General features: G+C 53.5%; 1 protein-coding gene and 1 long non-coding RNA gene across 2 annotated transcripts; one reads left to right on the forward strand and one right to left on the reverse strand.

Annotated features, from left to right (window-relative positions):
- Window positions 1–95: 95 nt before the first annotated feature.
- Window positions 96–3,409, forward strand: LOC142419003 (uncharacterized). Its single transcript, XR_012778465.1, has 4 exons — window positions 96–337; window positions 1,181–1,283; window positions 1,564–1,625; window positions 2,680–3,409. It is a non-coding gene; the product is annotated as an uncharacterized LOC142419003 (long non-coding RNA).
- On the reverse strand, window positions 1,246–22,108 carry SLC60A1 (solute carrier family 60 member 1). Its single transcript, XM_075521563.1, has 10 exons — window positions 21,758–22,108; window positions 15,034–15,232; window positions 14,659–14,898; window positions 8,658–8,826; window positions 6,807–6,922; window positions 5,565–5,738; window positions 3,404–3,551; window positions 2,639–2,709; window positions 2,316–2,436; window positions 1,246–1,643 (listed from the first exon to the last, which is right to left on the reverse strand). Exons 1-10 carry the CDS (start codon window positions 21,985–21,987, stop codon window positions 1,579–1,581), a joined length of 1,533 nt encoding a protein of 510 aa, XP_075377678.1. The 5' UTR covers window positions 21,988–22,108; the 3' UTR covers window positions 1,246–1,578.
- Window positions 22,109–24,937: the final 2,829 nt, after the last annotated feature.

Genomic DNA, 24,937 nt, shown 5'->3' on the forward strand with positions numbered 1-24,937 from the left:
TGGGAGGGGCTCTGTTACCAACAGAGTGGGGTTTTTTGCTGCAAATGGGTTTTGCAGTACACCACTTTTTTCATTCTGGGTATCTCAAGGAGAGCAAGAGTGGCATCCTGTGGTGCTGGAGAAGAATTACAGCACATAGTGCCCTGGATGGGAGGCAGGAGGGCTCCTGAAGTCTGTGGAGGAGTGAAGCCCAAAATTCAACTGCATTTACCTCCTTCCAGCATTGGCCTGATGTGCGCTCAGCTTTAGGTATACAAAGTCAATTCAACAAGTCTACTCTCTTGAGAGTTTCTCTGCAGAACCACCCGTGGGAGCTTGTGAAGATATTTTCTGGAAGGTAAGATCTACTGCTTGGAAAAATAGAAATGCTAAAAACAGTTGAACTTGAACAGCCGTCAGCTTCAGCCTGAGTTTGAAAGCCAGAACTGGTGAAGGTAGTAGCTGATTGATAGTCTTGGCCAGAAACAGCTTAAGTTACCTGAGTCCAGTCATGCTGAGAATCTAGCAATCAATCACCTTTAATTAAACACTGCTTTATATACACACGTACATATGTACATCCACATACAGCAGTTAAAGCAAAAAGTACATGTCCAATCACTCACTGAAGAAATAGAAGTACGTAGCTTTACACTCTTCTAAAGCCAGTCCTTTCTTCATAGCTTGTAATAGGTCATGCGTGGGTTATAAGAGTACCTTACAGAAGGCACCTGTTATAATAAGTATTGCACAGATTAAGCAGCTGGAGGCTGGCTCCCAAATACCTCTGTTTAAGCTTCAACTGGAAGCTAGAAATAAAACCACCCTAAAAGACACTGCAACTGTAGCAGCTAAACTAGTGACTTAAAGCAAAACAAACCATCACAACTCATTCTTGACTCAACAACAAAAAAAAAAGCTAATGATTTTAATAATCAAGAGGCCCTAGCATGCTGAATAAGACACTGTCTTAGTGAACATGTCTGATACTGTGCGATCGATATACAAGAATCAACTGTGCAAATACAGACAGGGGACAGGTCCTGCTACCGCTGTGCACTTGGTGGGTTCTACCGACTGTGTAATTTTTTCCCCTTTGGAAGTATACATGGAGGTGGCATATACTCGAGTCAGTGTTGCACGAAAATGAATTCAAATCCAGTATTGTGCTGTAAATTGTAGGGGCTTCTGGACGTTACAGGCCAAAAGAAAAATCTGTTAAGTTCAATGACTAAGCCAGGAGATACTCAGTCTTACATATAGAACAGAGAACACCTCTTCCTTCCCCCCTCCATCCTGAATTGGTAAGAAAGTTCATTTGCAGGAGTAACTTCTCCCATCGTCCCTGCCATATACCGTAGCCTTCCAGACACAGGGTCAGACTACGCTTAGTCTTCTTTTTGGTACATGTGACACGGGCAACTTGTGCTTAGCTTGAGGCAGTGTTTTAGGATGTTTTCTTGATTCTGACTTACCCAATCTAATGTGCTTTTGATTGCAGAAAACTTGCATGATTCAGTCATTAAATGTGAAATCATCCTTAATAGCAATGCTTAATTGTGTGTTGTTTTATTGCTTGTCTAGGGCTTGGCCGCTTCTTCAGCGCTGATACTGTCCAGTGTCATCCATTACTGCTGGTTTGTCAGGTGAGGCATCACCCATATCTGCAAAATTGACATTAGATACTTCATCTGAAGGTACCGGTTCTATCGCGCTTTAAGGGAACGTGCACGAGCTCTCCCAGACACCGATGTTGCTATTCTGTCACCCACCGCACTAGCTTATTTACTTCACTGGTCGTGATGGAAGGCAGGCCTCCATCTCCAGTAACCTGGACAAGTTTTTTGCCTGTCACACAGTGCTCCTCTTACAAAAGGTCCTTATAAAAGCAAATGGTGTACGCAGACTCCATATGGAGAAGTCCTTTATCAGTGAGGCTTTTCTCAAGAGCCCGACAGCTGCCTTTGGATGGCAGACCCACTCGTTCCCCGGATTTTAGCCAGGGAACGGCGTGGGGAAGCTTGCGCAGTCTCTACTAGGAGGACTCGCACGGTCGTGCTGCCGCAGCTAGCATCCTCTGTGCGTTACAGTTCCTCTGTGATCCACAGACCAGTCCTACTTTTTCCCTCGCTTCTCCAACAGAAAAGAAAGCAAACCCTGAGCCGTGGCTGCCAAGGCTTTGTGGGCAAGTCAAAGCAGGAAGAGGGGACAGGAAGCAGCAGTAAAATAAACATTTCCTTGCATTTTGCTGAAGTGCTGCACCCTGGTTATGTATTGATGCATATGCCACTCTTCCTCTCATTATAAAGCAGGGCTGAGTGCTGGTGCTTTCTTACCTGATGAGGGCTTGGGGTACATCCTGTGGAAAAACAAGAGGAAGGCGTAGAAGGTAAAGGCCAAGCCTCCAAAGATCATCCCACAGACCAGGAAACTGTAGCTGCCCTGATCGTGTATAATCTGCAATTGGAGGGGAAAAAAGGGAGCAGACATGTCATCATAGCACTCAAATACCTAATTAGCATTCAGTAAGAGCTTTACTGTTTGATAGCTCAAGGATAATGCAATGCAGTGCTCTTTCCCAGCAGCCGTCCAAAACCAGGACTAAAGGTTTCTACTTAAAAGTCCCGGTCGGTTTTTGGCACGCCTTGTCTACACTTACCGATCCCACCAGTAACTGTAGTACCATCTCTCCGATTCCAGCTCCAGTCACTAACACGGTTGTGGCACAGCCTGCAAAGAAAGAATGCAAGTGATGTTGTGGCAGGGAACAGGAGAAACAGCCAGCAGGATCAGCCTGTAGCTTCTCTGAGCTGCTCTTTCATGGCTCTCTCCATACAAGATTTACAAATACTTAATACAAATACTTCCCATCCAGTGCTGAGAATGCCTCTTCTAACCTGCGGTAGTGCAGAAAGGTAAAAGTTTAAGCCAAAAAACCATCTCCTGTTTTGTCACTTCTCTCTGTTGGCAAAGGTGATGTTGCTTCTTGCTGGAAATATTTTCATTCTTCCGTAGCACTGCTCCAGAGACGGAGGTTGGCAGAGTCCTCCTGTAAGAGCTGGCCAAACTCTAGGCTTTTCAGTTCACTGATAATCTGGGTGATGTTTTCAAAACTAGTTCCCTGTAAGCCTCTCAAGCAGACGTTCTTGTCAGTCCCCAAGAGCCCTAAAGCTGCAGGAAACCAAGAACCAGTCTGGATCCCCGCCTGCAGAAGTTATTAGTACAATGAAGCCGGGATTTGTGCAGTCTGGTTTTCTGACTACAAGCCTGAATAAACACTGTATTCAAAAGCAGATCTTTCTTCCAGGCCTCCTAGGCATCCCTGAAGAGGGAAGGAGTTGCCAGGTGTGATGGTATCTGAGCTCTAGTCTCGAACACCCACCTGCTTTCAAAGCCTGCCAGGCGTGCCCGAATCCCTGCTCACCTTTGTACTGCAGGATGTCCTCAGTGTAGGCGAGCATGCTGGGGAAAGTGCTGCTGAGAAACAGGCCCAGAGATGCTGTCCCCACAAACAAGAAGACAACGCTGTAGGAGAAAATCAGGAGCAGGAGGAAGGTTACCAGGACTCCAACCTGTGAACACCACACACAGAGTCAGTAGGAAGGTAAATGCTGAGTTGCAATAGGCCCTAGATTTATTTGTTTTAATTTTTTTAGTTTTTTTTTGTAAAAAATAGTCTGGAAAAGAAAATAAACTATACTGGAAAAAAAGATGACAGCCTCTGAAAAACTGAAGTAACTAGCCAAATAAAATCCATCCGCCTTTACAGTGAAGAATTTGGTACTTGTTATAACAGGACTTTATAACATAGCTTGGTACTTAAGTCTCAACTTCATTAGGTAGAGACTTAAGATCATATCTGAAAAAGAGACTTTTTCTCTGCAGCTTTAAATACAATAGCACTGCTACTTCCATGATATTTACATGTCTCAATCACTAATAAGTCTCATTCAGCAGGTTAAAGAATTAACTCACGCTCAATAACTGCTCAGAAACCACTCACAGCAGTAAAGCCAAAGAGCCAACTAAATTTAAATAAAGTTGCCCTCACCGCTGGCTTGCTGCAGTGCGCAAGTAATAGCAAAACCATCCAAGCTGCGCCGGGTTAGCCATGGCACGGAGAGTCAGCAGAGGGAGCTCTGCAATACCAACTCAAGTTATTTTTTCTTAATTGTTTAGGCCCTGATTGTGGGCGTGCGCATGTACGCGGGAGCAATTTGGATTCCGATGAAACTGAACTCGAACTGCAGTTTGCTGTAACGCTGAAATGACTCCGAGCACTGGTGTATCTGACTGTATAGAGCAGCACCAGCTAAGTTTGCTGTAACGCTGAAATGACTCCGAGCACTGGTGTATCTGACTGTATAGAGCAGCACCAGCTAGCAACACTGCACGAAGGGTTCAGCGTCAGTCGAGTGCCTGCTTGTCCTTGGATGATACTACTCCGTAAGGGCAAGTGAGAAGGCTTCCAGTCAAGGCTGGAGGCCGTTCCCTCTTCTCGCCAAATATCAGCAGCAGCTAAAGCAGAAGTCCTGTCCTCAGGTTTGTTAATGAGAGCGATGGGGCAGTTCGGGCAAGTGGTTAAGCCAGTAGTACACATCAAGGAGATGCACGGGACTGTCCGTATCGGATAGCTGCGATAGATCTGCCGACGCTGAGCTTTCCCCCCTCCTATGTAAGTTGTGACTATGTGCTGAAGCAGGAGACTACGCTCATTTTTCAACCGACCGCATTTCAGCTGGCTCTATCTCAGCTCAGTTTTTAAAGTGACCGGCAGCAAGGTGCCGAGCCAGCTGCCTCACCTGCCTCCTGTCTGCAAAAAACATTGGCCTACATCTTCAGAACGTCACAGTGTGCCCGGTCCTGCCAAAATTCCAATGTTGGCAGGACAAATATCCAATATTCTTGGCCTCACACTATTAACTGTGAAACTTGCTACCAAAATAACTTCCGATTTAAATAAATTGTAAATTAACTGCCTTCTCACTTGTTTCTTTTCTTTTTTTGGTAAGAAGTGTAAATGGGAACAACTCCCTCCCTGTTGTCTGCCACATCCTTACATGCATTTTTCTTACATATCCTTAAAGGATTCCTTCCCCTTTCTTCAAGTGAATGTGTTCTATTAATTTAAGCAACCTCACATCACATACTGGTTTCTTTGACAGCTGCTACAGTCTAAGTAGAGAATTTACTACCTGCCTTCCCTTTCCCATGGCTAACATGGGCATTAATGTCCCTGCAGATGCCAAAGAAGACAGTATGCAAAGTAAATAAAGTTGGCAGACACTTTACTAGGTGCTTTCACACATCTAACATTAGATTAACCGAGAAGCAAGCTCAGAAGAGTGGTGCAGTCAAGTTGTAAAAGTCTTGGCTACCTCGCGCATCGGAGTCAGCTGCAAAGACGCAGAGGCAGCGACGCAGAGAAAGGCTAACGCAGCTCGCCCTGGATGCCGTGCTTGTCGGCCGGGTGCAAATCTACCCGAGGCAGGGCGTGAGAGTAGCTGCAGCCCTGCACATCAAAACCAAAACTGGACAGCATCTTGGAGGCAAGCAGAAGAAAAACAGAGTAGCAACAGCCTTACCACGTTGATGAAGACCATAGTTGCCGGCTTCATCCGGTAGGACACAGGGATGGAGATGAGCCTGCCCAGTGTGATGAATCCCCAGAAGAGGCTGGGCAGGTAGCCGGCCACTTTATGTACTACAGAGAGAGGTTCTTCCACCGCATAGCTGTAAATGAAGCCCGAGTACTCTCCCTGCAGGGAAAACAAAACGGCATGTCACGATGATGTGATGACTTACAGGCTTTGCAACTTTAACTTCAACCTGTCCCTCAAGTATTCACAATATCGTGATAGTCCTGGAGAGCCCACCTATGGATTTGCTACCAAATCTCAATGAACCTTGTTCCCAAGGGTTTGCAGCTGGAGACAGGCTTCCACCAGAAGTAGAACACAGGACTTAAGCTCTCCTAAAAGGGCAAGACTTAACAGCATTACTAGGTAAAATGCATGCTAGGCTCTTATCTGTAGAGATGCCTTCTTCCCTAGGGACTGTCTTGTCCTTTTGGAATTGCATACTCTTATTCCATATCACATTAAGAACCCAGAGTTGATCATCCTTGAAGATGGAGGCCCTGGGAAGTTCCCGTATCTGACAGCTGCTTTGTGTAACCCCGCTCATCTTTCAGGACCCTGTTTAATGCCCTAGTAAGACCCAGCAGTATTTTACCATGAGGGGACTGAGACAAAACGGTTGAAAGAAAAAGAACAGCAACTTGCCAGCCAAGAGCGAGCCTTCCTCGCCCGGACAGAAGTGCTACACACGGCAAACCCCGTGTGACTGCGCCGGCCAGGGACATGCTGCCAGGCCACTACAGAGAGACTGCACCATCCCCGCATGCTCTCATCTTGGATTTTGAGGGCTCAAGAGACCCGTCAAACAAAGAGCCACCATTTCTTATGAAATAAAATGAAACTGTTCTTGCCTCTTGGCTGAAGTGAGAAGAGACCTCCGCTGCGTACAAGTCGACAACATCACAGCTCCAGCTCTAAACTGGCTAGGTTAGTAGCAATCTAGCTGCAACACCACAGAGCCTAGGAGAAGCCACAAAACCCTCCCAAGAAGCAGGGCACGTACCAGCCTGACTACGATTAGCTTTGAATGAGCTACCTTGGGAACCAGACTGCTGCGCCGGCAGACCCTCGGGTCCAGCCCACTGCACGCAGAGGACATGTGCTGGGTTTGGGCTGTTACAAGTGATTCGGAAGGAAGAAAGCCATATAGCTTTGCTCAGACAAGATCCCTCTATCAGCTGAACTCACCACAATCCCATCAGTCATGAAGAGAACAAGAGCCCCAGTGATGTGGACTGCGAAGTAGGTGTAAGAAGCCCCTCTGAAGTTTTTGCTTTGGCAGCAGCTAAATAAGTCATCATGACCTGGTGAAAAACAATGCAAAGCAAACTTAGCTGGAACGTCCCCCGGGGGCTGGGTGGTTGCCAGCCCGCAATGGGGATTTGTTTTGCACTCAGCTGCACGACAGAGATTCATAGAGGACCGTGAACAACGTGGAGCACTGCTAACCTCTGCTGGCACAACCTCTTTCTTTACCTACCTCTACCCTTTCAGAAGGAAGACGGATATGCTTATGGGCTGCTGTCCACAGACTGGGATCCTAGCTCGCCAGGATACTTGCTGCTTCTCTTACTGTAGCTGCTTGTGCTCCTCTTCCCATTTAGGAGCTCCACATTGCTGCCCCCGCTCTTAGAGTCGATAGAAACAAGCCCATTCGACCATAGCGCTCGTGCTCAGAGCCCCTCATCCTTGGTACCACCACACAGGAGAGTCCTGCCCAGGATAGCTCACGTTCCTCAGATAAGTGATATTTAACCAAACAAGCCAACTTTGGGCAAGAGAGGGACGAACGCACAGCTAGCGTCGCCTCCTCTGACTAGACCACTGGGAGCCACAGCCTGCCAGAGCTGGGGGTCAGGACCCCAGGAATTCCCGACTCTCCTGTCCTCATGCTTATATCACTCCGCTCTGGGACGTGCAAAGGGCTGGGGTGAAGGCAAACCTGCACGGGACTCCAGGTGCCACGAGACAGTTGCTCCTGCACAGCAAAGATGAAATTCTCACTGTTTCTATGGGGAAGGAGGGATTTTGCCAGCACGGATGTCTCTGTCAAAGATCACAGCAGTCAGCATACAGCCTTCCTGCTTCTCCAAGGATTAAATCTCAACTGCATTTAAGAGGAAGATGGAGATCTGAAGAACATGAAGCTCCAATGGGTTGTATGGAAATGGGCAGCTGGGTTGAGGAAAGAAACCACCAGTGTCTCGGCTAAGGGAAATGCTATCAGATGAGCACAACCTTATCAGACACCAGAGAACCCACTCCGTTCGGGACACCTATGATCCTTTCCTGCAGCACCTCACCACAGCTAACTGATCTAACTGCCTTCACCTTCAAGTATTCCCTACAATTTCCTTCTATTGTTCAGGTAAAGCCACCTCTTCTGTAATAACACTAAACGCTCCCCTGATAACCCTAAAATATGATTACTTCCGAGATTCACTATTTAGCTGAAGAATTTACTTTGATACGTTTCTCTTGGGTAGCAAAGAACAATATTACTATTGTCCCCAGAACAGGGTGTAGTCGCAAGTTCAAGAGCAAACTATTGCTGGAGTGTAACTTTTCCCCTCAAACAAGGGCGCTGTCCTTATTCCTTTCAGATTTATAAAAATCAGTGTTCTGCAGCACGTTAAACAGAACAGTCAGCGGAGCCAGCTCAAAACCTGACCGAAAACCAGAAGGAAACGAAGGGGCACAACTTTCACGTGTGCTTAAATGACGTGGGAGCCCAGGTTTAGTTTTAGGACAGCTTAGAGAAAAGCAGCCTGGAGTCCCAACAGCAGGATACTAATCTCTGACCGCTCAGGGGTTACGGTCCCGTCTAATTCGAGGGCAACTGGGCACCAAATTGTCTGTTTGGATTGTTTGTGTACTTCTGGGTTATATTCACGTGTACGTTTTGGAAAGTTTCCTCCTTAGACAATAGCGATGGATCCCTATGATGTTAAACTCAATGGAGACACTCAGAAATACGGCTTTTTCTCCCCCTGCTCACTCCCTGTTCCTCCAAACCCACCGGAGGTGCCTCCGGCTCACCTCCTGCTGCGTGGGGTCTCTGCACGGCGGTGGAGAGATCGTCCTTCTCCGTGGGCCGCGTTTCCATCGCCAGCTCGTCGGCCGACAGCAGCGGGTGGCTGCTGCTGTTGAAGCACGGCACCATCCGCTCCTTGTAGAGCAAGAAAAACACCGCGATGGGGACCGGCAGCTGGGGAGGAACAGAGAGGGGCAGGTAAGCGTGACAAGCCTCGCACAAAACACAGCCCGCTTCCCCAGTCGCAACAGCCTTTTAGCGTCTGCAATAGACGTGCCTGAATTAACCTCCAAGAGCAAGGACAGAGGCTGGCAATGGGGTAAGGAGCCACTGCAGGAGGGACGGACGGACGCTTGCTAGGAGAGCTAGTGGGGAGGGGGAAAAAGAAAAAAAAAAAAAGGCAAGTTGAGAGCAAAGAGTCCCTATCCAGAGCACGGCTGGGGCATCTCTTGCCAGTCCCTGTGGGATGCCAGGTGGGCTGGGGACCGTCACCTGGACGGGAGACAGGGACACTGGAACAGAAGGCACCTAAACACAAACCTCCTGAAGCCCTTCAAAACTGAAACGTTCTGGTTTCCAAGCATTTGGACACTTCTGCCCAAAGAATAAAATAATAACGTAGCTTTTGCCGGCGGAGAGCAGAACAGTATTAACGGGAGACCTTCTGTGGCTGAAATTCTTTGCGAGGGAAGAGCAAGCTGCTCCAAAACCCGCTTTGCTCATCTCCAGCCATTAGCAGAGGTTGCTCAGCATCTCACAAGAGATGAGCTCGTGGTTCCCAGGCCAACGACGACAGCACCGCTACAGCCGAGCTGCTTCAAACAGCCCCTCGGTACAGCGTCTGCTGAGGGACCCGGGACCGAAGAGCAGCGAGCCTCCAGCCATCGCTGCCTTAGGGACCCCCGCGCATCCAGGGACGCCGCTGCACGGCGCGGGCTCCCGGCACACGACGGCCCCACCAGCACCATTCCCTGCAGTCAGGGCTTTCTGCCCGGTGCTAATGCACACAGGGACCGCGGGCTGGTACCTGCCCACTGGATCCATCACGCGGCCGCCGCAGCGTCGGGCCCCCCGGCACCGTGCTCCCTCGCTGCCACGTGCCTGGGGCCGAGCCTATTCCCCGCGCACACCCACGACTCGGTGGTGCCTCCGAGCCCGGAGGGACTTGCTCTTTTCTTTGGAGAAGAAACAGAGGGAAGCAAATGAAGCTGGGTCTGCCTCTCGCCAGCCCTCCCTTCTCCTCCTGCCGCAACCAAGTGGTGTTTATTCTGTAACAAACTGGGGGAGAAAGCCAGGAAATCCTAAGTGACAGCTCACTCTCCAGCCGCCGAGCGCTTGTTTTCCACATGTCTGTGAGCAAGTGTGAGCTCTAGCTCCAAATTTCCTGCCTTTTGTTGGCTCGTGGCATGATTTAAATGTATGGAGAATTCCCCCCCCCCCCGCCCTGCCTCTCCTGCCTGAATTCATTTATGAGGACTTCATTGTTCTGGGAACAATGGGAATAGGAACAGTTAGTTCGGTCCCATGGAAGAAAAACGCATTTGCTTGATAGTTCTAATCCTTCCGGAGGTCAGGACCAGATTTTATTCTTCTAAATTGCAGATTTTGCAAAAAAAAAGAAAAAAAAAATTACCCACACAGAGGGACTGGCCGTACAGATAACGTCTCTGGGCACTTCCAGCCTTAAGGAGCACGCGGTGCCTACGCAGAAAAGGGCCGCAGCTCCAGACTCCCCCGATTCCCAGTCAAGCCACAGGCGTATCCCGGCTCCCCAGATCCTCACCTCTAAAGCAAGCGGGTCCCTTTTGCTTTATCCAGACCGTTCCATCTTGCAGCTGGCAGCGCCTCGGGTGCACGAGTGCTCTGACCCCATCAGCCGTGAGCCGCTCGCCAGCGCTAGCCGTTTCTGGTAGGAAATGCCCAAAAGCTGGAGACTCGCCCACGGCCGAGCGCAGCCCTCGCCCACGGGCTGCCACCACGCCAAAGCAAGGTCAGGAACGTGGGGAAAAGCAAAGGATCGAGCTCAAGAGAAAGCAGGTTCCCAGGGCTCCATCCTGAGCCGGCCCTGTGTCCTGCACACGGGCTGGCAAACTGCCTGTGGGACAGTCACCTGTGGGACAGTCACCTGGCCCACAGGAGGGGCCAGCCATAAATCCAGGGTGCGTACAGGGGACGGAGCATCCAGGAAAGCAGTTCAGTTATTACACGGGCAGATAGAGAGGAGCAAACAGAGCTGAACACCAGAGCCCTGCTAGGACATGTTTCACCAAGCAAAGGGACAAATCCATCCCGGAGGAGCAGACTACCCTGACCACAGGACAAGGACAGCTCGAGGATTGTCCCTTCCACTGCCCACACGAGCACGGCCACTGCCGTGAGCTGCCGGGTGGGCGCCGAGCCCCTCTCCCCATCCGCAGCCCCCACGTGTGCCAACTGGAGAGGTCGGGTGGTGATGATGAGCTTTGCTGGCCCCCGGAGCCAGGACACGCGCCAAGACACGCAGGGCCACCGTGCTCACGACAGGATCTTGCTACTCAGCTCCTAAAACAACTTTGGTTTTCTTGGGGCCGACACATCGGCTGCCTGGGCTGCTTGGCACAAGGCAAAGAGCTATCAAAGCCTTCCCGCCCCACAGGGAGCCCCAACAGCGAGAACCAGAGAGGAGCCGCAGACACAGCCCCTAAAATAAGGGCACTGGTCCTCAAAGCGCTGCCCTGCCCCGCAGAGCCGGCGCACCCTCCCCGCAGCACGACCACGCCGAGCTGGACGCCTCCGGTCCCCGTCTCCCCCCAGCCCTCCCTCCTGCGCAGGCAGAGATTTTGGTGCAATAACCGTTCGCTCATGGGCTTTCTTCCCAGGGCAAAAAGCTTTTTCTTCGCCTTTTTCCAGCGGAAGGTTTTTCTTTTTTCAAGGGGGAGAGGGGCAGCCGAGCATCCCGCCGGGAGCCTGCGGGGGCTGAAGGGCAAAGCGGGCGGCAGGAGCCCCACTGCCTGGATCCGGCGCTCCGGCTCCGCTCGCCGAATCACCGGGGATGTTCCCCTCCCCCTGGCAGCTTTTAACCGTTATTATAAACTCAACAAGTTGCTGCATCACGCAGTTAAGCGTGGGTATAATCCAGGCTCCTTCCCTCCAGTTTCTATTTCGGTCTCTCCCCCCAGGAGCACGGGACCATTCCCTGCTATTGTATCCAGGCTACTTTTAAGCAACCTAAGCACAATGGAGTGTCCCGCACTTCCCCTGGGAAACCACCTTCCGGACAAACACATCCCTCTCGGAGGAACATTTTCCTGATTTCCAGCCCCTTGGAACGGGCTGGGTGATGAAATTTCCGTTCTGTGGGAAACTGAATTTTAAAATATGTTTTTGTTCCAAATCTGGATGAAAAGCCAAAATTTTCTCTTAGAATGAAAAATTTTGGCCGGGAGTCATCCAAGCACTTCATTTTGATAATGTTGAACCACTTAATTTTACTAAAGCAAAAACATTTTGCTTCAATAACATCAAAACAACTATTCTGTCAGCTTTACACATTGCATTTAGCCCAAAGTCAGACCGAGAGATTTTCACTTTGAACAAAGCGAGAAATTGAAATGAATCATTTCAGCTTGTGTCTTGTCAGAATACACACGGCCCTGTGAAAACTGGGATGGAAATGTGGTTTTGACCATTTTATAACAAAGTTGCTGGTCCTGGTTTCCATTTCTATAGCTTACTCATTTCATCCACTTCCCTGGGGTTCTAAGTACCAGTTATCGTCATCTTTCTCTGACGTTTACACCTTAGAGAAGGGTCAGCAGTTTTGGAGCTGAGCTACTCCCAGTATCCCCAGCCAGCGGGCTGGGTTATTTAGTTTAAACAAGGAATCAAGTCAGCTCCCTCAGCGAGGCTTTGGGAAAGACAATAACAGCTCGGCTTTGGCAAGGGGACACGCTCGAGAGCTGCGCGTGCGGCGTACGTCCAGCTCCCCGCTCCCCTTATGTTTGTTACCTAACCCTCATCCCAAAACCACCACCAGTCTCCCGGCGCCCCGGGACCCCCTGCCGCATTCCCGGTGATCCCACTGGGTGGGCGCACGCACATGCGAGCCACCCACACGGGCAAACAGCACTTGAGCGCGCAGCGACGCACAAGCCCGGCTCACGACGCTGCTGGGCACAGCGGGACTCAGCCTGGGGTCCCACCCTGCTCCCAAAACGTCCATGGGACACCGCTAGGAACAGAGAGGGCTCTGGCAACCGCCTCCCAGCAGCGCTCCAGATCTCAGACACATCGACGTATTCAAAGCAGATATTAAGCGCTGCCTTCAAAACTAAATTAGTTTGCTCGGGATTGACTGGCAAAATAGATAACGCTCCGGTGTAATTAAAAGCACATTTCCCATGGCATACGCAGAGTCAGAGGTAATTAAAGCTGGCTTCTCCTCCTGGGCAGAGAGCATTCTTTTTGGTACTTCTGCAAAGAAACTCATTACAGCAGCTGCCCAGCTTTTTCGCTTGCCTGTTCTTCTCCTCTCATCAGCGAGCTGCGCGGGCCTCAGCCTAATGAAAGCCCCTGGATTAGGGGCACTGGGGTATGTTTTATTCAGCAAATGGGAAGACCGAGAGCGCAAAGCAACCTGTTCCCTTTGCCTAGTGCAGATGGAGCGGTGGAAGATCAAGGGCTGCTCGTTGGCCTGGGACGGGGGGAAGGACCACCATCGCATCCTTATGTTTTGGCAGAAGGGCAATGGCTGAACTTGCAGAGGGAAGGGGCAGCGGGTACCGGGGCTGCAGGGCAGACAGGCAGGGAGAGGTCCTTCTGGCAGGACCACCCATCACTTCTACTACAGGAGGTCTCCAGGTGAGCAAAACGGGCACCAGCTCGGCGGTCCCTGCCCTGGCACGCTCTTTATAAACAGACACCCGAGCACCTTATGGCAAGGGCTACGCAGGCTGGGCTCTGCTCTGCTCACAGAGGGGACCCCGGGACCCCTGCCAGCAGGAGCTCCCACGCACGCAGCGCAACCGGGCACTCGACGGGTTTGGAGCGGAGCTGCCCCCAGCATCAATCCCGGCACGAGCAGCACCACTGGGCAGGGCCGCCGCTCGCTGCAAGAACGTGCTCCGCTCTTCTCACTCCAGATCTACACGGGCAATCACACACACGCTCGCAGGGCTCCTGCCACCAGGGAAGTGACAGCGGCAGCGTAGCTAGTTCTGCTGCAGAGGGACCGGGGACGGGCATGACGATGGCCACAGCCCTGCGAGGCTGTGCAAGGGACCAGCTGTATTTAACCACGCTGGGATTCGGGTATTAACTGGGGGGTAAGGAACAGGGCTACGTTTCAAAGAGAACCCACAGCCTGCAGGCAAGAGGAGCTTGCTGGAGATCAGCTTTGGGACTCAGCAGGGCAGAGAAAGAGGACGGGCACTAAACCCCATCTCTCTCACAAAGGAAGGGCCACAGGGCTTTTACATCTGCTGCAAAGCACCAGGGAAACATAACAAATAGGCAGAGACACCCTGGTCAAGCTTTCGGCCCCAGTAACTCAGTTCATCGATGGGCACTTTCCTATGAATATCCCTGCAAATCGCCCTCCCGCCAAAGCCATCCCCACACCACCGAGCTCCCCCCCACCGACCACGGAGAAAGACCTCGCGGCTCTGAGCGTAGTTAGCTGGTATAACCCCGCAGCCCAGGGGGATGCTGGAGGTACAACCTGCTTCCAGAGAGATCAGACAAGTCCTTGCAGGACGGTACGTCGACCCTATCGCATCTGACGGTGCAGTGACCGCTGGCTCAGCTTCACAGAGTCCTGCTCTCCTGCCCCAGGCACCTGCTGGAAACTGGGCACTTGGCAAAAAATGAACCTTTGCTGTGGACCAGCACAACCATCCTCACGCCTCCTTCCATCGCTGGGACCGCCTAACAGGCACCAACGCCCCCCAAACACCACAGCCGTCTGCAAAGCCGAGAAGCGGGGATGTCCCCAGCAAGAGCTTGGGCCGCTCTGGCCGCAGTACTTACGTTGATGAGGGCCATGATCCAGAAGGCGTAGGAGACGCGCGTGACCACCATGCCTTTCATCGGCAGGTCGTAATGAGACAGGTTGCCTGGATGGTGCGGGACCAGGGACTTGCGGATGTGAGGGAGGTTGCTGGAGGCGTTGGCCGTGGAGTTTGAGAGGATGCAGTTGGTGTCCGAGAGGAAGGGGTCAGCTATCAGTGGGCTCAGCAGCGCTCCAAAGCCCACGAAGAAATGAAGGGCCTGCAAGAGAGGAGACATGCAAGTAGAGCAGGGGGGGTTACTGCTCTTCTCTGAAGGGAGGCTGGCCAAGCCCCTCGCTCCTCTTCCTCAGAGAAGGAAGCACAGCTAGAGGGGAGACGCGGGCTCCGTGCTGACCTGCAGGAAGATGGCAGAGTCCTTCTGGTAGATCTTCACCAGCTGCATGTTGGAGATGGTGTCAATGCAACCCATGGCCAGTCCTGCCACGGCCATGACCACAGCCAGGACCACCACATTGTGGCACAGCGGGATGATGGCAAAGACCAAGGAGATTGCCAGTGACGAGGCGAAGAGTGCAAACAAGGACTGAGCCAACCTGAGACAGGGAAAGAGGAAAGACGGTACTACCATGAGAGCAGCATCCACAACACAGCCCTGCCTCCCATTTTCAGCCCCAGGCCAGTCAGTGGCATAGGCATTAGCAGGAGATGCACCCACGGGCTGTAGCTCCAACCACCGCGGCTCCAGCACACGCTCTTCTGGCAAGACAAGGGAGATGCTACGCACCCTGCACCCCCAGCCTCCACATCACAGCCGTAGCCAGCCTAGGGCACTGCCGTCTCCTGCGTGGAGAGCGATGCCTCGAAGAGGCAGATCTTCCACCCAGCTTCTGTGGGGAAGAGTAACCATCCCTTCAAACCCGTGTTCTGCACATTTCAAGGCAGAATAAGGCCCGAGAACCTTCCCTTGTTAACTGGGCAGATCTGGGAATGGAAAGGGACACGGGTACGTGCAGGCGAGGCCACATCACGACTTTTGAGCAGCTCCAGGGCATTTCTCATGCAGGGCTGTATCACACAAGCAGGCTGAGCAGGCATGAGGGCTGCTGGGCAATCCCATTTCCCGGCAGGGAGAGAGCTGCTGGCATCCACATCAGCGTGCCATCCCGGACCTGCCTGCACGTGCCGTCCCGCCTCACAGGGAGCACTGGGAAGCTGCTGCAGTTCCCTTTCCATGCTCTGTTCTGGCAGCACAGTCCCTTCCCCCGGCACGACGGGGCGGGATGCAGCACTGCTGCCGTTCCCGGCGCAGGCAGCCACTTTCCAACCCACGCGGTCCATCGGAGAAGCCCAAGGGATGCGTGCGGTAGAGGCGAAGCTGGTGCATTACATCTCGAGTCTGGCAGCAGCGCAGGCAGGCCTGCCCGGCTGAGCGGGGAGGCTGCTCTCGGTGCGAGCCGGGCGCTAGCCAGCTCGCTGGAGAACGGCGCCCAGGCTGGCACCGCGCTGCTCCGGAGCTGCCAAGTCGAAAGGCAGGAAGGAAGGAAGGAAACAGGGACCAGACAGCAAAGCACTGAAACTAGCAGAAAGATGGGACTATAACGTCACAGCAGAGAGTAAGTAGCACAGGCACGTCCCCTCCCCACCCCGGGCTCCCAAACCCTGGTAGCAGCCCACTGCAACAGCCGGCAGCTTGGGCAATGAGTTGCTAATTAGCAATGGGGGTCTGCTGCTGGGGGACGTGGGGCACAGCCGCCTGCCCGCAGCAAAGGGCTGGCGACGCACAGCTGTGTCCCTAGTACGGACGTGCAACCAGCAAGCAAGATGCCTACAGCTCGCTCTCGCAGGCTGTCTGCACCCCGCGTCTGCTTCACGCTCTGCCCAAAGAGGGAGGAGAAGGCTACGAGGAGGCACAGGCTGGAGCTGCAGCAGAAAGCCTCCGCGGCTGCCGGCCACCACGCTACCAGCCCTCCTGCCCTGACTGCTCGTCCAGAACGGCCCGGCCTCGGGCATGTCACCGCGTTTCTGTGTGGCCCTCATTCATCTACAAACTCAGAGGGATTCGGCCTTCCACATCCTGCTTGTTGCTTACGCTGCGCTCCAACAGCACCGGGGAGAAAAAACGGGCCAAGGACACGTCTCCTTTATTCTCCTGCCCAGTGGCACAAACCTGGCCGTACCAGCGCCTCGGCGTGCTCCCATCTCCCAGCCCAGCCTCGCTCGCCCGTCAGCCAGACCACGCTGGAGGAGCTAATGTTTTGCAAAGCCGTAACTACTGATCTTCCTCTGACAGCAAAACGGGGAGCCAGCGTGGGATTTCTGGGGGAGGGAGGGAGCAAAGAGAGATGTGCACAGTCATGGCAGGAAAAACAGCTAGCAAATGAGAGAGAAGCAGCTTCGAGGCTGGAGAGATGAGGCAGCACTCTCCAGGGTACAGCAGGAGCCCAGCAGGAGCCAGAGGCACCGGCAGCTGGCGAATCTGAGGCCGGGAGCGATGGGGAAACGCACACCAAGACATCCCAGAAACGCCTCTTCTCTTCTGCAGCCCTAGCAAAACAACCACAGCACCGCTTATGCTTGGCTAGGGAGCGTGTTCATTACTAGAGTTAAACATTAATTGCAGACGACGTTATGTGCTTAAAAAGATCACCTCACTTCTCCCCAACGAGCAAAAATTCCTGCCTCCAGCCGTAAGATGTTAATAACACAATTGCACGCCCTCCGCAAACACCAGCAGCCCACAGCCCAGGGTGGCACGCAGCCCTGCTGCCCCCTTCCCCGGCTCTGGCATCGAGGGGGGACCAAGAAATTGCTGGCTTCCCATGCCAGATCCCCAAGACACAGCCAAAGGACACGGCTCAGCACCCAGGGAGGCCCCGAACAACCAGCTGGGGGATTTCTTTAGAAACAAACCTCTTTGAAAGCATCCTTAAACGAGGTACCCCGTGACTTTCACAGGGGGTCTGAACCCCGTGTCTTGACGATGCGAAACCAACGCACCCCTCCAAAGGGCTTAAAAAGCCCCCCTGATATAATGCCATGATCCGGTTTCTGACATCGCTGCCCTCCCCATCACTAACCGGTCCCCACGTCCCCGGCTGAACGCGTGCCACGGCACAGCTCTGCACCAGCTGCGCTGTCCCCAGGGCAGGCTCCGCTTCAGCGTAGGAAACAAGTCTCGTAATGCCACGGACTGTCTCGGGAGCACCCAGCGCATGTCCTGGCTCCATCACAAGGCTTGAGGGAAGGTCTGCAGCTCCCCCCGAAAACGTTTAGATTGAGCTCCTCTATAGGATTAGGGCAGTTACTGCTATCCTGTAGCCACAGCCAGCAAAGCTTCCCTCCTCTCCTTCCCACGCAGCGTATACAAACCCCCACCTCGGTGTTCCTGTCGCAGCAGGCACTCTTCAACTTCAAGGATGTTTTTCCCTACCCCGGGGAGCATTTTCTAAGTCCCTCACATCAAGAAGAAAAATGATAATCAGGCTAATTCCAACTTGCAAAACTGATGATTAAAACCCCAAAGCCCTAAGGGGATGAGGTGAGGGCATGGAGGAAGAAGAGGGCATGGATTATCCCACATCTGCCTTCAGGTACCCTCGTCTCCAGCGGGAAGCACCAGCCAGGCTCGGGGAGCATTGCCTGCATTGCATCCCCCGAGGAGCTCATGCTCAAGTCTCCGTGCTCTCTGCTCTCAGCAACAAAAGGCTTTGCTTTCCTTTGAGGTGAGAAGTGTCCTCTGCACCAGCCACATGCTTGAACAGAAACCTTCAGAAGATGGGAGTCTGAAGGGCAGGGAGAGAACAGGGTCACCCGCTCTCAGCTGACGTGCTGTGACATGCACAGGTGCCCGGGGTAAAGAAGAAAGAAGGGTCCCCTCTCATCAGCCCTCCAGGTCCCGGTGCGGATCACTCCTTCGAGCAGAGCCTGCTCAGGGCTCCAACACAGCCACAGACCCACCAGCCCTCTCCTCTCCTCTGCTAACACCAGCGGGACTAGCTCAGGGCTGACCCGAACGCTGGGAGCAAAAGCAAAAAATATAAAAGGACACAAAAATGCAGTTTCTGAATGAAAAGGAAAAAAAAAAACCAAAACCAACACACCAAACTGGGGCACGGGCTCTCAGTTACTCTGGTGCTTCTGTCACAAGTGTGCGTAGCACGGAGGGAGCGTGACTTTAACTTGGCAATGCAAGCTTAAAAATCCAACAAAATGGGAAAGGAAAAGGGGAAGGCAAGGGAAGCAAGAGGGAGAGCGGGGGGGACACAGGTGCACGGAGCTCACCCCTGGAGCTGGCAGCGCCAGGCGCTCAGGGGTGCATCTACCAGAGAGCTCACCCCCCCACTTGGGTTTCCGGGTCTAGGCAGGGTTTCAAGTCCTCTCAGCACTCCCACCCCAACACTGCTGCCTGGATTTGCGGTCTCACAACATGTCAGGCACTTCTGAGAACCCAGCCCAAGTAATACCAGAAAACAAGAGTCTTCAGTGTGCTTCACAAAGGTGCACAGGGCTCCTTATGGAGGGCATCAGTGGCTTGGCAGGACTGTCTTTGCTTGAGGAACCTCTACCAACACCACGGCAGCACTAGGGTTTGAGCCGGGGCACGCGCTCCACCTAAACCCCAACCCCACTCATGCAAATACCCTGTAAAAAGCTGTATTCTTCTGAAGCAGAGCTTGTAATTACAAGCCAGCAAACCCCAAACACGAGTTACCGGAGAGCAGCAGCCTGTCGTGAACCTGAGCGTGAGCTTAAACAACGCACCTTGCAGCTACGTGGGGAGCTGCTCTTCCCCCGGCTCTGGCTTTACACCTCCCGCCAAGCCAGGGAAGGGACCACGCAGCAAACCCGGGTCTCCAGTGCAGAGCACCGCAGGCAACAATTGCGTTTCTACATCACTCGGGGAAACTCGCAATGGCAAACTTTCTCCTTCCTTGAAGTCTCGCACGAGAGGGAATTCTGGAGCTAGTTCTGGCAGTCCAGGCTCACGCTGAGTTGCAGAAGGGACGGATGCCATCATTATGCTCTGTCCTCCCAGTGCTCCAGGACTCCAGCTGGGCCGAGAGAGCAGAGACTACGACCCAGCATTCAGCAACTTCTCTGGCGAGAGGAACCAAACCATTATTTAGGTCCCACCACCCACTTCTGCCACAGAATCCAGTAACAACACTGCTTTCCCTCGCGAGTCCGTAATTCGGAGAGCTCAGACCAATACATATTTTAATCGAAAGCAAGCAACAAAGTCTATGTTCCTCAGGCATTAGAAATTAAACACAGCTTGCAGCCAGACCTTGGCTTGGCTAGCTTGCAGGCAGGCGATGCTTTGGGACTCTGTACCAGCAGCTATCCATCTCCTAACCAGAAAAGACAACCTGGCCAGCACTGGGGCCAGGATAATTCGATTTATAAACCCACAGCATGACCCAGAAGTAGAAATCCTTACCCGGACAGCTCGATCTGTCCGTCCCTGAAGAGGGGAATAGTACAGGAGCTCTCAGAGTCTGAACGGTTAATGTTCTCATCCAAACCCACACGTGTGCACGCCGCACCGCTCCGAGTAACCCCCCACAACGCTCGCAAGCTACAACTATCCGAAACATGCCCTCCTGCCTGGCAGGGCTGCCGCTCCTCAGTGGGGCTCACAGACACTTTGCAAAAGCCCGTTGCTCCAAGAGGCTGCGATCACAAACACATCCTGGTTCGTAACCACAGCGAGCAACAAACACGCTCAACAAACATGCTCTTTTCCCCAACGTGCTGCTGCAGAGTTAAAAGTTTGGGAGTCTCTGAGCATGAAACCCCAAACGGGTCCGCGTAACCCGCCGGCCAAGGGCAGGAGCTCTGGGTAGGAAGCTGACAGCAGGAAACAATTCTGCATTTTCCTTCGCTGCTCCTTCAAACATATGTGAAGCAGACTGGGGGCTGGCAGAGGCACTGCCTGCTGACCCAGCAGTCTCGGGTCCATGTCAGACCCAGGGCAAGGTTCCCACGTGCCGTCCCATTCCCGTGCACCCCACCTCACACCTCCTCCCCCGGCACAGCCCGGCAGCGAGCAGCTCCTGCTGCTCCACGAAGCCTTTGGGCTCGGTCCGGACAGGGGGACCAGGACAGTTCAATGTACCAGGGTGGCAATTTAACAGGTGCTCCGATGCCATCGTCATTAGCCAACACTCTCCACGATTCACGAGACAAAACATTTTTAAATGGGCATTTTGAAGCAGCGAAGGATTCATGCAAAATTCTCTCGTATACATGTTAAACATATACATGACGTGTATATCAGAGACACACACGGAGCTGCCACATTACGTCACTGCCCAAAGAATTAGTGACAATGTAAACAATCAGCTGATTCTCAGGAGAGTATGGCTGTCATCAAGCCTCAAATCAAATGCCTGTTTGGCGATCTTTAGGATTGAGCCATCACGTATTATTTATTTTAAACACATCCTGGACAGAAGGCTCAGTCCAAATCCCCGTTTGGCTGCGCCCGGGTTTCTCGCTGGCCCACAAAGCACGCTGCTGTCCCCGGCCACCCCGCGCGCCCGAGGCACTGCCTCTGCCCTCGTCCCCCACGGCAGCGAGACCACGAGGACCGCTCGCATCTCGCCTCGTGTTTGCCCAAATTCCTGAGGAGCACGACCATGCCTCGATTTCTGACACCGAGGTTATTAAAACAGGCTTCCAATAATATTTTTACAACAAACAATCAGGTTAAGGAAAATACCCTCCAGGAAGTTCTGGCTGTAACTTCACGCTAAGGCTATCTCTGTCCCGAGCTCCAGGCGAACCGGTGGCTTCTCTCCAAGGGTACGAAACCGTGCAGAAGAGGAGAGCGGCTCCCGCCCCGCACCTCCTGGCAAGCCCCCTCCCTCCGAGCCGCTCGGGCCAGCGGGCTGCGGACCCTGCGGGACACGCACGGATCCACTCGGGCAGGGTTTTCCCACACGGACCGCGGCATCCCAGCTCAGCCATGCAAACCCAGCGGGAGAAGGCGGGAGGGAGGCGAAGCCCGGGCAGGGTGGCTGCCGCTGCCCACCCCCGGCCCGGGAGGAAAGCGGGGGGCTGCGGAGAGCTAAGGCCACCCGCGGGAGGTGCGATGAGCTTGCCAGGCGCCTTACGTCCTCTTGAAGACCCCTCCGAGGCAGCTGCCGAGCAGCAGGCAGAACTGCTGGGAGAAGAAGACCCAGGTGATCTGGGAGAGGGAGCTCTGGGTCTGGCAGCGCAGGTCCAGCAGCGTGGGCCCCAGGAAGGCGATGCAGAGGCCGAAGCTGAAGAAGACGCTCCAGTAGGTGAGGGTGGGCTGCAGGTTCCTCCGGAACCGCGCCGACACCCGCTCGTCCCACCACATCCTGGGCGGCGGCGCGGGGCGGCCCCGCCGATGCGGCTCCCGCGCCGCCCGGCCCCGCTCGCTGCCGCGGCCCCGCTCCCGCTCCGTCCCGCTCCTCCTTTGCGGGATGTGGCTCCGGAGCCCGCCGTGCCGCGCCGGGCGCTGGCTCCGCCTCCGGGGCCGGGGGCCGCCGCCGCCGCCTCCCGGGGCCGGGGCTGCGCGGGGCGGAGCGGGCCGGGGCGGGGCCCTTCTCCGTCCCCCGCCGGGCCCCGCTCCGTCCCCGCGCTCCGGGGGCCGAACGGAGCCCGAGCGCACCCCCCCCGACCCCCCCCCCCCCAGCATCCCCGCGGGGTTTGCAGCGTCTTGCCCAAAGCGGGGCAGCCCCCGGCCGCCGCCCCGCTGCGTGGTCACAAATCAGGGCACAAGTGACACCGAACTACGGCCACAGCGGCCAACGCCATGCAAGAGAGAGCGCAGCCAGGCAAGGAAGCCCCGAACCCCCCTTTTTCTGCTGCTGCTGCTTTCTGCCCTGCGGCCTCCCGAACCCGTAAATAGGTGCGACCGCTCCAGACAAACGCAATTAAAGCTGCCCCTTCTCTGGATGAGCAGCACAGGATGGCTTGGGGCGGGGGGTGCGTGCATGTTTTCAAGTCGGAGCGGTCGATGCTTACGCAAAAGGTCTCCTCTAGAGGATGGATTTATAAATATTTCACCTACTTCAGCTAGGGAAGACTAGCAATTTTTAGAACGCTCTTTCCAGGCAAACCTGAATCGACGGAGCTCAGCCATGGCAGGGGGCTGGCTCCAGGCCTGCGCACCAGGGCCCTTCCCATGCCAACGACCCCGCACGCGTACTCACGCATCCTGTGACCCGTGCCGCAGGAATGCTGCTCCGGGGCTGCAGGTGCTCATTTCCACCTGGACGTGGCTTAACGTTTAGCTAATCCAAATTGCATCCCAGTCCTCATTCTTCCCTTTCTGTACCATCCACTGGAGCCTTCCCAGAGTAAGGAGAACAGGATCATGCCCTCTCCCACCACCAGCACAAACAAAGTAAGTGTGAGCAGCAGCCTAGAAGAGGTGGGAAATAAACCCCATTGCTCTGAAGGGAGAACTCCTGCACCTGCAGCCATTAAGCAATCAAAGAAACAGCTCAGCTGCCTGCAGGGACGGAGCAATGTCATTACCCTGTTTTACTGATGGGGAAACTGAGGGCCAGAAAGGAATGAAGCAATTTGCTCGTGGACACGGAGTGAGTCAACAGCATGGCCGGAAATCAGGTTTTATCATTACATGATAAACCATCTTCCTTAACAGCCTGAATGGCAGGATGGAGAGGAGGGGGAGGCTGATGCACAGGCCCCTGGGCCACAGCCTCGGGCTCTCCCTGCCAGGCAATAACTGGCTTTGAAAGGCCACGCCGCTGCAGACTACCTCAGCTTCTCTTTCCCCATCCATAACAGCACGGGGGACAAAACAGCACGAGGGAGGAAGGATTGTGACAATAAAGGCCTTTCCATCAAAACGCTGCCAGGAAGGTCATCTCCTGCCCCTCTTTGTCCATACATCTCCTTGTGCATGAAGCTGGAGTTACTTGATGCAACAGCAGATCCTTATCTTCCACATACTGGGTGCCATGCCCCAAGAAAAGGGTTGATGGGGTTTTACCCGTGGTTCCTCCAGACCACCTTCTTGATCTCAGTATTGATCTTGGTTCTCCCTTTACCGGACAGGGAGTCAGGAGACCTGCACTCTACTCCTGGCTTCCATTACTGTATCACCATCACTTGATAGCATCAGCTCCCTGGGCCTTGACTTCCCCAACTATAAAATGGCTGAGCAATGCTTTCCCCACCTTTGCAGGTTCACTGCATCCACTCTCAGATGAAAAGGCAGCACCCAGGTGCCAGAGGTTACAGATATTAGTGCAGCCCCTACCCCAGCTCCAACAGCTGACCCCACTTTGCTAACCAATGGCCTAAATGCCAGTACACTTGCTTCCAGGAATATCAGGCCATTTCATCAGGGATAACGCAAATCGCGCAAGATATGCTTGCAAATAAGAAACGAAGCGTAGGTGGGTTAGTCAGCATAAGAACACACAGATCATTTCTGGCTCCATGTACTGAAACCCAGATCCTCAGAGGTAGCTCATAAAAATGCAAGCCACAGGACTATGAGTATATGCAATACCAGAATTAGCTTCACGAGGAGGCACTTCAGGCTGTTTTCCAAACTGAAATCAATGTTGTACTTGCAATGAATTAAACACCCACATTTTTGCGCTTGCTGCAATCTGCAAAGTGAAATCATGAATGAAGGAATAGCAGAGCAGCACGATTACAGACAGCAGCGTCAGTCGGTGCCTGCCATTGCTGCTCAAAAAGAGCCCGCAAGCATTTGAGAAACAGCTTCCTTTTGCTTCCTGTGCCCTTGCACATTCTTCCTGGAGCAGCAAGAGGCATAGCAGATTTTTTTCACATTTTATCAGTTAATCTTTTCAGCCAGTGGAGCAATTACTTCTTTAACACGACCGGGTCCTGCTTTGCAGTGACTACTCTGTAGAGCTTCAACCCAGAAGCCAGATTTTGTTCAGATTTGCTGTTGTGATGCTGGCATCGCTTCTCTTAGCTTGGTTTCAACACAGTGGGAAAATTCAATTCTAGTAATAGGTTTTCCAAAGGTTTCCTCAGGGTGGAACCAGCTGAGGCCCCACGGGTGGGTTTGGGGCAGCAGGCACCCGTGACAGGCTCCTTCAAGGCTTTCGCCAGTGTTTGGGTCGGCAGCTGTGGCCAAGGGCCTGGGGCTGAGATACGGTCAAACAGTTTTCCCCCTTTCCCCCTTTTGCCAAGAGACCACAAAGGGCAAATCTGGGCTGACGCCCTCAGAAACCCCGACATGTTATCCCAGCAACCACACGTGCCGGTGTGATGGGCCGAAGAGCTGCATGCGCATTTGGAGACGGGGGCAC

Source organism: Mycteria americana, chromosome 20 (assembly GCF_035582795.1).
Source record: "Mycteria americana isolate JAX WOST 10 ecotype Jacksonville Zoo and Gardens chromosome 20, USCA_MyAme_1.0, whole genome shotgun sequence".
Classification (NCBI taxonomy): Eukaryota; Metazoa; Chordata; class Aves; order Ciconiiformes; family Ciconiidae; genus Mycteria; species Mycteria americana.

Bases quoted from the DNA above. Each gene is read 5' to 3' on its own strand.
- SLC60A1 (XM_075521563.1), bottom strand. From the start codon at position 21,987: ATGTGGTGGGACGAGCGGGTGTCGGCGCGGTTCCGGAGGAACCTGCAG. The intron at 14,899-15,033 runs GTCAGCACGGAG...CCTCTCTTGCAG, and splicing joins ACTCTGCCATCTTCCTGCAG to GCCCTTCATTTCTTCGTGGG. The intron at 5,739-6,806 runs GTGAGTTCAGCT...TTTTCCCTGCAG, and splicing joins TCATGACTGATGGGATTGTG to GGAGAGTACTCGGGCTTCAT.